Source organism: Cydia pomonella, chromosome 16 (genome assembly GCF_033807575.1).
Source record: "Cydia pomonella isolate Wapato2018A chromosome 16, ilCydPomo1, whole genome shotgun sequence".
Taxonomy (NCBI): domain Eukaryota; kingdom Metazoa; phylum Arthropoda; class Insecta; order Lepidoptera; family Tortricidae; genus Cydia; species Cydia pomonella.
In genome coordinates this window covers 3,989,179-4,002,323 of record NC_084718.1, presented here as the reverse complement: position 1 = coordinate 4,002,323, position 13,145 = coordinate 3,989,179, and the positions used below count along the sequence as shown (strand labels likewise).

Here is a 13,145-nt window from a genome sequence, read left to right as displayed (position 1 = left end):
AGGCAATGTCACAACATAACTAAGGAACTCTACCGGGTGGTAGAGTTTCTTAGTTCCTTAGCTCATTGAGTGCTTCAGGACTCCCAGCACACACATTAACCCTGAAAGTTGGAGTTCCAATCATGCTTCTTCGGAATTTGTCGCCACCGAAGTTATGCAACGGAACCTACTATTACATACCTATTAAATATTAGTATTACCTAATTATTAGTATGTAACTGTAGATATAATTATATGTATACATTTAGTTGTGCATACATAAACATAACTGTAAACAAAATGTTAATACTCGGCCTCAAGTTTTTGATATCTACGAGTATTCTCCTTTCCTCTAATCCTACTTCTAACTTATAGGTATTACACCTAAATTCGATAGTGTTCGGAAGTATGGATTTCTATGGGTATATTTCTTACCTTTTCATGCTTAGACTGATTGGTCTGGAGCACCGATTTGGATGATATTTTCCATGGACATGATTGTGATAGGTACAGTCAAGGACGTAAAAAAATACAAAAGTGGAACTGTATTGTCCGATATACATCTACTACTCTATGTCGTTTAAATCATGTCAAAAATTTGAATAAAGACGAATTTGAAAAAAATAACAATTGATTTTGGAGTGTAGTTTTATTAAGTGGTACCTAATTGTAAAATATTTTATCTAGACTACAGTCCTCTAGCGTTTCCATCTGTCAACTTTACTTCAAGTTCCACCTCCAGGGGAGAGGCAGAGAAATTAGCGGTGAATGAGCCGGTTACTGACACAGACCGAATACCACGCGGGCGGAGCCGCGGGCACAGCTAGTAGTTAATATGGCAGCTTAGCCACTCAGTTACTTGATACTTCTGATTGAACTCTATCAATTTCTAATTGATTTAATTCACCTAGCTGCAAAAGAGCATGGCTGCTTTAAGAATGTATTACATTGTTTGCGTTCATGCAATTTTGCAGCTCGCATTACCCTTAGCTTTTGAGCTGTAGTAGAAAATAATATATTATACAAAGAAGGTACTGCTTGAAACAGCTAGATAGCAGCAGCTTTAAGCTTTCATTATTAATAATTATTGAAAGCAACGATGTTTCGAGCTTAGCAATGAAAAGGTAAAAAGGTTTTGGCAACGATTCCATTTTTGGTAAAAGCTTTTATCGCTGACTGTACTTTTCCTTCCACGGGCAACTTAAACTCACCGAGCCAATTCTAAAAACCCCAAACACAATTAGGTTGCGTTGTTTTATCACAGAGTTCCTATGGCCAGCTCCTGTTTCCATCATCAGATCAGCTTGGTGGTACCATAATATTAGTCGGGTGACGACCCGACTTACATGTGTATGCAAAATTTCAGCTTTATCGGAAACCGGGAAGTGGATCAAAAATAACTTGCAAGATTTGACCCGTACATATACATAGGTACATTGCAAGTTAAATAAAAGCTTGTAACGACATTTTTCTACTCCAAACCACCACTTCATAGTATTGAATAATAGTATTTTATACAATCGTGATAAAATAGAGAGCTTTTCAGTCGAGTACCTGTTTAGGTACGAGATTGAAAAGCTTGATTATATCACTCGTCATCATCTTCCTCGCGTTTGTCCCGGCATTTTGCCACGACTCATGGGAGGCTGGGGTCCGCTTGACAACTAATCCCCAGAATTGGCGTAGGCACTAGTTTTTACGAAAGCGACTGACCTTCCAACCCAGAGGGTAAACTAGGCCTCATTTGTGGATTAGTCCGATTTCCTCACGATGTTTTCCTTCACAGAAAAGCAGGCGTGATGACCCTTTCTATGGGAGCGCGGGGGCACGTGATTGGTCAATATTTTTTATAATTGACTTCAGCGTATCGAAAGAAATTTTATAGTTGAGTTGGGAGCCTATATATGAAAATTACAGTACAGTACAGTAGCAATTATAGTTTTGTAAACGAATTCTTAATTAAACTATTACAGTCGATGAGTCTCTAATGAGTTTATAAAATTGGTTAAACATAGATAAAGTTCCAATTTGTTGTTTCTGTTTCCAAAAGTTATTAGGAATATTGGGTGGTCTCTGTGTATATGTAACTCAAGGATCTACCTCTAAAATTCGTTATTTGCCTGTCTATCGTTCAATCAACTAAAAGTGAAAAAGAAAGAACAGAATTACAATATTCTATTTCGTGGGAGACCCTCTGAAAGTTCCGCAGGCCTAAGATGGCCGGCTTTTTATCATTTGTCACCATGCCTGTCACGTTCTAACAATTATGTAAGTACAAATGTGATGCATGACATGACAAGTGATAAAAATGCGACCATTGGGGCTAAGATGGTCGGCTCTTAATCATTTGTCACCATGCCTGTCACGTTCTAACAAGTATGTAAGTGCGAAAGTGACGGGCATAGTGGCAAGTGATAAAATGGAACCATGCTCCCACCGCATGATATCCGCAGAAGCATATCGACAAAATTAATCGACAATCCCAGCATCACCACCGCGCCCCGTCTTAAGGAGCGTCCACAGTGCAGTGTAGCCGAGGCCGGCGCCCGCGCACGATCCAAAAATACCACCCGGCCATCCCAAACCGCGGCGTGCCCTGAGCGCAAACGTTTTAAAAACAAAACAATTCCACCTACCAACTGTTTTTATTCCAAATTCGAACATCACGTTCGTCTTTTGTTGATTTGAACTAGTTTGGATTTCAAAGTGTTGTGCCAGTGGTCTCATGAGGGGCATGTCTCCGACTGCCTTGGGGGCCGATTTGCCCCAGTGGTGTGGCAAGGCTGAAAGCTGTCCCCAAGCTCTGCTGGGATGGCTGTATTTGACACACGACCAGAATGACCAGGTAAGACGGATTTAGAACGTATTTAATGCCAACTTCACTGTGTTCCATAAAGTATTTTGGTTCGGGAATTTCACGTTTATTGCTCGTGTGTAAATGGTGTCAGAAGAAATGCGAATCAGTATCAGTGTAGATACTTCTACTGTTTTAGTAAAAGAAAAGTAGAATTTCGATTACAGATGTAAATATATATTTTGAGCTTTTTAAAATAAACGGGAACATATGTACGCAACATCCTGCCATTTCAATCAAACATTTTATCGTATTCGCATGTGTTTGTTAAACCATTATTTTGGCTTTATACCTACTGTATGAAGTGTGAGTGTGTTTGTTACAAACATATTCTATATCATTATTATCATTAACTATAACTTCCTGAATTTCCCGATTCATTTCCGTCGTTATTGACATTTTCAGTTGTCTCTAAATTGTAGTACTTCCTTTAGATTATACAATCCGATTCGAACTTTAAGATACGTCAAAAATTTCCTAAAGATACGATATGTATTGGATATGTCAGTGTCGAAACTGACATTTTTGTTTGAAGAAACATCAATTTTCACACTATCCAATCCACATCGTATCTTTTGGGAAATCTTTGATTATTTTTATAAACTCTTAACTGGCTTAAAGCTCGAATATCTTCAATATACGTACAGTCAGCTTCAAAAGTAGCGGATCAAACAACGCTTCAAAAGTATCTACCATTCTGTAACAGCTTAACAGAAAGCGATAGTTCTGTATGTAGAACAATTTAGACTGTAAAAGATATACTTTTGGACGTGAATTTTAGAGATTTCTCCACATTTAGAAAATTTATCCGGAATATCAGATACTTTTGGTGCGTTGTTTCATCCGCTACTTTTGATGCTGACTGTACATATGCATCAGCAGTACCGTTGGTTGTCAACGAAATGATCATGTCTTCACAAGGACGGCAGGAACGTTATATAGAATTGACATTATATAAAATATTCCATGTATTGAGAGGAAAGAGGGCGGCCTATTCTCTACAACCGTAGTCCCCATTTTCCTTTTTAGGAAAATGGGGACTTTATTTTAAAAATTAGGACCAAAAAACAGATATTATTAAAAAAATCTAAAAAAAAAACAAAAGTAGGGGCATAGCTGTGAATGATATACAACAGATTATGTCAAAGTATTTTCAATAATGTTGATATCCATACAGGAATTATAAGTAGACTTATAAGGATTCAAATATTTTGCCAACAAAACTGTTTTTTGTAGTACTATTATTTTAACTAAATGTAATTTTAATATTAAGACTGAAAACCCTGAAGTAAGAGGAATAAGGGACTGAAAAATGGAAAATTAAGTCAAAATTCAAATATGCCTGTACAGTTACTTTATGCACAGTTACGTTTAAAAAAGTCTATACCGATTATATGTAACTACATATAATCGATTATAGGACGTGAACTATCTCTATTTGGCAAAGTAGTCCAGGGTGTCAAACACTTTTGGTTTAGTACTTATGATGGTTAAAACAAAAAATAGTACTTTGCTAATCCGCGAAAAGATAACGTGGTAGTCAATCAGTGCTAATCCGTTATACTTACTTGCACATTTTTACACGCAATTAATGTTCCCACCCTCCCACCGCAAAAATAAATACGCAAATAAATATAACAACCCACCACCGAAAGTACAAAACTCGACAAGTGTTTCGCCTCTCTACGAGGCATCCTCAGGAGATGTTGACGGTCGAAAGTGCGACGAGTGAAGTTCACTCATACTTGCCGCAAAACTAACTGACCACTGAGATCATAATGCTATCTCCTTTACCCTTGTTAAGACCAACCAAGAGTGAAAGAGATGGCATTATGACCTGACCGGCCAGATAGTTTTGCGGATAGTATAGCACGTTATCTTTTCGCGGATTAGCAAAGTAATATTTTTGGTTTTAATGAATATGGATTTCCGCGAAGTAACGCCTGATTCTATTCATTAATTTTGATGGTGACTGTACCTACCTCTAACTGTGTACATGTAAAAATACGTATCCCTTCGCCAGCTGACGGTATGTTTGTGTATCTACCACTGTTTATGCGCGCACGCACCCGTGGTTCAATGGCCTGTGTTGTGCTGCTATTAGTCAAATCTGGATTTTGAGAAATTCAGGAACCAATGTTTTATGAATTAGATCTGGTTAGGACGAGAAACAAGTAGTAGCGCAAACCACAATTGGGTCAAAAATGTTCAGAAACTGACTTTTACTGTGGACGATATAAAAAAAAATGTTGGGCATATTTTACTAAGGCTTTAATAAATCAATATTCATTAAAACATATTATATTATATTATATTAAATTAATTGCTTGTACAAAAATGTTGTCTGGGAAGAGCGGGGTCTCCTGTCACAGGTATAATATACTTACTAGGGGACTCCATTAACTGTATCGTCAAAACGAAATATTTACCTACCTAAATAAATAATTTTAAAATTTTTCAATTTTCAATTTTTTCAATCAAAAAAAAAATTGGGCATATTTTACTAAGGCTTTAATCAGATTTTAAAAAGAAGGTAGGAACATGCTATTTCCAATTAGGCATTTTTATAAATTTTAAGGTGGGTCAAATCTTGGAAGCTAAATTTGACCCACTTCCCGATTTCCGATTGAGCTAAAATGTTTTCATACATATGCAGCTGTTCTGATGATAGAGACAGAAGGTGGTCATGGGAACTCTGTTATAAAACAACGCAAACTAATTGTGTTTGGAGTTGTTAGAATTGTCTCGATGAGTATTATTTCCCTGTGTAAATAAAAGTACAATCAGCGATAAAAACTTGTACCAAAAATGAAAATTTTGCATAAAACTCAGTAATACTAAAATTCTAAATGTATCGTATCCGTCAAAAATTAATTGGATTAGTATAGTGCACTCATACTCATATCATACCATTGACATATATCTAAGGACGAGCCTTAAGGGCACTAACACTGGTACTAGTTCAGCGGTGTCACTCACAAATCCAGCCAATCATGCAGTTACACGCAACTAGTTGCGACCGATTGGTCATCAATATGTATGGTTGGTTGGTTGGATTGGTGCGCGTGATGCAGACTCATCATTCTCATCAACTAATCGCGTTGTGGCGTTAGACTGCAGGACTGTTCGAATTCGTGTGCATGACACCGCTGTACTGGCCCCATTCCCATTGCCTGTAAGGCCAGTCCCTAGATATATATGTCAATGTATCATATATTATCGCTTAATTTGTAATTTATTCACTGTTATTTATGTAAAAAACTGTTGTCGAAGCATTTATTCGGACGCTCGAGTTTTTTTCAATTACGTTTTGGCTCATCATAAGACTTAACTTGAGACTTAAAGACTGAAGTTTTTTAAGTGCTGTGTTTCGTAAAAAGGAGTCGAGTTCTTCAGTTTTAGACTCAAACAACCTGAGATCCTACCAATTTAAGTCTACTTACCTGACCACTGGTAGACATTAACGCTTTTACAATCATCTTCTTCCCAGCGTTTGTCGCGGCTTATTGCCACGGAGCCTGGGATGGAGCCTTTGGTCCGCTTGGTAACTAATCCCGAGAATCGAAGTAGGCACAAATTTTTACGAAAGCGACTGCCATCTGACCTTTCAACGCAGGGGGGAAACTAGGCCTTATTGGGATTAGTCCGGTTTCCTCACGATGTTTTCCTCCACCGAAAAGCGACTGGTACATACGGTCCAAAACACTCATTGGTACGAATCGGGGTTTGAACCCGTGACCTCCGGATTGAAAGTCGCACGCTCCTACGGCTAGACTATATATATATGCCTTTTAAGACGCTTTTATTAGGTCGACCTGTATGTAACAAAAAATGTAATGGAATCTAAGGTAACTAATTTAACCATCATCCAAGGATCATAGCGTCATGAAAATTGGCACTGTCGAACTGATCTGATGATGGAGCCGGAAGATATGAACTGGAACTTCATGATGGAACATCGTATCATAGCTGTGTTTGCATTTGTTAGAAAAGTCTTGTGATGAACTTTGAACGATGACCACATAGGTTTCAAGGTCTGATGATGAAGCCGGAAGATAGGCACTGGCATTCCATGTTGGAATATCGTATCATAGTCGTGTTTGCACTTGTGAGAAAGAAGGTTTCGAGGTTGTAACAAACCTCGTGCATTTATAAAAGCGTGTTTTTCTAGTGTTTTTTAACCTATTAGTTATTTTTAACTTAAGAGGCTGTCAATACCTAAAGCGCGCGCACTGTTTATTTGTATCGGTGGTTTGTATTTGTGTCTGTGTATTTGCACTGTCGCATGTTACTGGGCCTGGGCAAGGGAATAATAAGAAAAATATTTAATTTAAAAAAAGTGGATTATTAGCGTAATATTTTACTCAACAGCGGTTTAGATATAAATGTTTTGAAATTGTGATTTTAATTGCAGACCCATAAGTCAAAACAATAAAGACATAAAACCGTTTAATTGTGTTTTTTAGACCAGTCTTTGCAATTATTTTCTATCGAGCCGATTCCGTTCAATCATGTATCGAGTACAACCACGGTCTTTGAAATATAATTAATTTGCGATACAACGAGGAAATGCCGCCAGCATCCTTGGTACAATGCCTCAAGGGCCTATTTTAGATATAAGCTAGTTATAGTAATCATCTGTATATATCCATTATGTATACTGTTATTGTCAATAAATAAATGTAATATTGATTAAAAAAATAATAATAATAATAATATGAACATATATTTTTCTTATTTGACTAAAACAAATAGTCTTTCTTAAAAAACTGTTTAAGGAACATCAATTTCAAGGACATTGGGTGTTGACAGCCTCTTAATACATTTACAATAAGGCTTATAAATTGTACAGTTAACAGACACGTCGTTGTTTCATTTCATCTCACGGTTCATCGGCCTGTGAATTTAACACATTACAAACCTTGAGTTTTAATAGATAAAGTATTTTAGGCTCGGCTTGACACGTGGCCCGGTCAGTGCCAACATTTTTGTTAGATTCTCTGATATCCAGAAAGGCTGTCTACTTTTTCCTAACTAAGAGAAGAGGGAAGTTTGCATTTATTTCTTCCTGTAGATTGCACAGGAAGAAATAACTAGTAGTTAATCAAAGGTATCCAGCGGCAGTATCATGGTCGCATTTATATCACTTGTCATGTCTTGCGTTACTTTCGCACTTACATACTTATTAGAACGAGACAGGCATGACATATGATAAAACACCGACCATATAAGCCCTACAGTAAGGCTACATATGATAAAGATTTGTCATCATGCCTGTCACGTTCTAACAAGTATGTAAGTGCGAAAGTGACGCATGACGTGACAGGTGATAAAAATGCGACCATGATACCGCTGCATATTAGCTTAATTAAATGGATTAACTAAAATATAGAACTTTTAAATTCAATGGTAAACAATTCGTTTGACGTTTTTACAAGGTTTTATTTAACATGCCTTGTTAACCCTTAATTTGGCAGAAAAGAAAAAGCTTGAACCGTAGACTATGGACGCCTGCAACTCCAGAGGTGTTACATGCGCATTGCCTACCCTAACACCCCGCACCCTCGTTAAGGTCTGGCAACCTTACTCACCGGCAGGAATACAACACTATGAGTAGGGTCTAGTGTTATTTGGCTGCGGTTTTCTGTAAGGTGGAGGTACTTCCCCAGTTGGGCTCTGCTCTAGATCTGGAATGACATCCACTGGCTGTGCCCTACCACACTAAGCGAGATGACATTCGCAGCGTTTTATCGCGAATGTTTAACAAATTAATTTATCATTATTAATTAATTTTGACGACCGGTCTGGCCTAGTGGGTAGTGACCCTGCCTACGAAGCTGATAGTCCGGGTTCAAATCCTGGTAAGGTATTCGTGTGATGAGCATGGATATTTGTTCCTGAGTCATGGGTGTCTTCTATGTATTTAAGTATTTGTAAATATTTATATATTATATATATCGTTGTCTAAGTACTCTCAACACAAGCCTTATTGAGCTTAATACTGTGGGACTTAGTCAATTTGTGTAATAAAGTCCTATAATATTTATTTATTTATTACCACTATGTTTCTATTCACGTACGTAGCCAATATGCCAAACGTTTACGCTCCGTAGCGAATGAAACGCAACTGTCGCTGTCGCACTAATATGGAAGAGTGATAGAGAGACACAAAGCGTTTCGTTATCGTAGCGTAATCGATTGTCATCATAGCTAGGCACGCTGATATAATTTTATGAGTATCTTTAACAAGCTGAATGATCCTCGATGGGGGCGATAGCGTTTAAACAGTTTAGATTGTACTGTATCAATCAATTGATCGTCTTTTATTAAAAGGCACGCTCCATTCAAACGGTGTATGGAGTGTGGAATTATGAGGAGTGACATCTCCTATGGTAGAACTGTTGCAAAAGTGTCCAGCTGTCAGCTATAAATAATAGTTCCAAATCTCTCCAGAGTAGCGCTAGAGTAGCTAAGAACCTAGGCTCTATTGATGGAGTGAAGTGCTGTCTATGATTTGATTTTTTTGTTCAAGTATTCTACATAGACATACAATATAACGTATTCTAGGTATTGTAGCGCCACCTATTTAAGGTTTTTTGATGACACTTTTTGGTACATGGAGATTTATTTCCTTACCTCCACCTTCCGTAAAACGGTGTTCATTTGAATGAGTTTTAAAGTATAGCTCGCGTCCAACGATGGTCCATGACAGTGCTTTTAAATATCTGTTGTTTTCGATTAATTTATTGACATCATGGAAAATATTTTTACATAATTTCATGTACATTTTTTTTAATTCAGGTAATTACAAAAAAAAACTAAGCTTATTTACTAAGTATCGTTAAACCTGTAAGGTTTGTCTCAATACTCCATTCCGTAGTAGATTTTATACAAAAATGAATTATCTTAAAAACATAACAGCATTGGACCCAGGTACGTGCTTAAACTACGTCCATGGACCCGGGTACGTCCTTAAACTACGTCCAAAAGAGAGGTATGGGCATTGTGAATGTCATTTCGCTTTGTGTGGTAGGGCACAGACAGTGGATGTCGTTCCAGATCTAGAGCAGAGCCCAACTGGAGAAGTACCTCTACCTTACAGAAAACAGCAGCCAAATAACACTAGACCCTACTCATAGTGTTGTGTTCCTGCCGGTAAGTAAGGTTCCCAGAGCTCAACGAGGGGGGGCGGGTTTAGGGTCGGCAACGCGCATGTAACTCCTCTGGAGTTGCAGGCGTACATAGGCTACGGAGACTGCTTACCAGTCTGCGTAGCCTATGGCAGGCCGTATGCCGGTTTGCCACCGACGTAGTATAAAAAAAAAATAACAAACTGTTCAATTTATAAAATATGTTATTGCCGCATTTGAAATAGAAAATAGATATAGAAATACATTTATTGTAAAAATCTTCTACATACAGCGCCACTTCTGTTACAAAAAAAGAACTTACTCAGTAAACACTTAAAACTAAAAAAAAAATATATATATATATATATATATTGGCGCTGCTATAGTGGCTACAAAGGGACACCACTCAGCATATGCTTTGGTGATAAATACCACAGCGCTGGTCTTCCGTGGAGCCCCGGGCCGGAGGATACCTTTAACTAATTACCTAACGGTAATGACGAGCATGTACAATATTGCATTGCTTGAGAAACAGATATAGACGAATTTGGAGCTATATGAACTAATTACAGGTATAGATATACCTCATATCATTGTATGTGCAAAGTTTCATTACAATCCAACACGTAGTTTTGGGAAGAAACTCTGTTTGATGGGAAGGTGAAATTCGGTAGAGCTTGCTGAGGTACCTTCGTTGTTCTATTCATTACTCTCTAAATTGCAAGACTTTCTCAACTTCATTAGAAGTTAAGAACTTCTAATGAAGTTAATCCTTCTTCATTATCTATTAAGCTAAACCCTTCTGTAGGGCTAAGATGATCGGCTGTTTATCACTTGTCACCATGCCCGTCACGTTCTAACAAGTATGTAAGTGCGAAAGTGACGGGCATAGTGACAAGCGATAAAAATAGAACCATGCTGCCAATGCTGCAGTGGCAGTGGGGCGACACTGCTCCTTTCGGTCACTCTCGCCTCCGTTCGGCTCAGCATTGCTCCGAGCAATTATTAGGGTTGGCACAACTTGACGTTCCTATATGTGCCGACGATAGATAAGATAATGACTTGAATTTTGACACCCCTAAATTAGCCGAAAGAGATATTGCCATACATTAGAAATGGTCAGCATGATTTGTCTGAATCGCTGTCAAACTTCGGTTTTATAGGTGTCATTTCTGTACGGTAGTTAAGTCACGTGTGAAAACATCGACACGATGGAAGCGCCAAAAATATGTATAGACGACCTCAGGGCCCATATATTAGGGTAGTGTATACATATTTTTGGCTCGTTGTCCGTATCGATATTTTCAGACGTGACCGTATTATTATTTATTCTGCTATAATGGCATTTCTTTTTTCCTATATTAGAAATACTCGGCGACATTGAAAGAAAACATCTTTGACTTACCACATATTTATTTATGATATCAATCAAAGATTCAAAAGTAACCCATTCCTTTGATGCTCGTTTGTTTCACGGCGCATGTTCAATGCTGACCGCGGGATTAAAATAGCGATCTAAAATTAGGGTTTTACCTGGCCACGTGTATCATTAGGGCTTCCAGTACTGGGATCCCGCAATATAACCGATATTTTGAAATGCAATACCGCAACTCCGGTATTTTCAAAAACGAGTGAAATGTGCAATTAAAACCCTTTATTTAAATAACTAGGGTTGAAGCGAAAAAAAAATTTCACCCCCACTTTACGTGTAGGGGAGGTACCCTAAAAAAAATTAAATTTTTAGATTTTATTGTACGACTTTGTCGGCTTTATTGATTTATATATCCATGCCAAATTTCAGCTTTCTAGCACTAACGACCACGGAGCAAAGCCTCGGACAGATAGACAGACAGACAGACAGACAGACAGACAGACAGACAGACGGACATGGCGAAACTATAAGGGTTCCTAGTTGACTACGGAACCCTAAAAACGGTTATATTCAGCTATTTCAAGAAGCTTGCGTATCTGTATTGTTGATAAATTTCTGGCAATGTTTTTAGAAGTTGTACGTGATATTAAAATTCTGTGACCTTGCAGGGTTATTATGTAACAACGTGGAAACGCAATAAACAATAAACAAATTTTGTAAGTCCTACCAACAGGGAACTTCCTGGTATGAGAATTTTCTCGAAATTTCCGGAAAATATCATGACAAAATTCTTACGCAAATTTCCACTTATAAAGTTCCCGTTCAGATTAGGGATTATTACTCAATGTTTATAAGGTGTAGTATCGTAGATAAAGTCTAACAAAGAATTGTCGTGTTTTCACAACGTCATCTATTTCAAACCTCTGGTCAGTGGACCGACACTTCTCCTTTCGGACATTCTCGGCTCATCATTGCTCCGAGCAATTATTAGGGTTGGCACACGACGTCCCTATGCGTGCACGACCACAGATAAAATAATGACTTGAGTTTTGACAACCCTAAATAGCCGAAAGGTATATTACCATTCATGATTCGTCCCTGAATCGCTGTCAAGCTTCGGTTTTGTAGGAAGTGTCCTTTCTGTACGGTAATACTATTATTTATTCTGTGGTAATAATCCTTAATAATTAAAACACAAAATATAACTTTGCTAATCCGCGAAAAGATAACGTGCTAGTCAATCAGTGTTAACCCGTTATACTTACTTGCGTATTTTTACATGCAATTAATGTTCCCACCCTCCCACCGCGAAAATAAATACGCAAATAAATGTAACAATCCACCTTCGAAAGTACAAAACTCGACACGTGTTTCGCCTCTACGCGGCATCCTCAGGAGATGTTGACGGTCCGAAGTCTTTCAGTCGTCGGACTTCTCTCTCCCCAGATGCCTCTTTTCGCGGAATAGCAAAGTAATATTTTGTGTTTTAATTAATATGAATTTCCGCAAAGTACCGCCTGATTCAATTCGTTATCCTTAATAATTTCAAACATTTTGGATTTAAACTCGTACGAAACGCGGAACGCCGATAAGATTGTGGGTATAAGCCGGAAGTTGACCAAGTCATCTAAACTCACTCACGTTATACGTCCTACTGCCTATAAGTTTCCTAAAAACATAACTGACGCTTTAAATTCCGCCTAAAGCAGTGGCTTAACCAGCAATCGTTTTATAGTTAATGTATAGTTATGACCAATTTATTGCGTATAAGGCATAAAATTTCGTATAAACATACTATAATACTGACAAT

At 37.8% G+C, this 13,145-nt stretch overlaps 1 protein-coding gene across 1 annotated transcript in view; it reads left to right on the top strand.

The window, feature by feature from the left end:
* The first annotated feature begins 2,398 nt into the window (after positions 1-2,398).
* LOC133526256 (zinc finger CCHC domain-containing protein 24-like) overlaps positions 2,399-13,145 on the top strand; it is a 32,968-nt gene continuing 22,221 nt past the window's right edge. Inside the window, exon 1 of the mRNA XM_061862798.1 lies at positions 2,399-2,824. Within this exon, the coding sequence (XP_061718782.1) occupies positions 2,705-2,824 (120 nt within the window). The 5' untranslated portion in view covers positions 2,399-2,704. The remainder of the gene's footprint in view (positions 2,825-13,145) is intronic.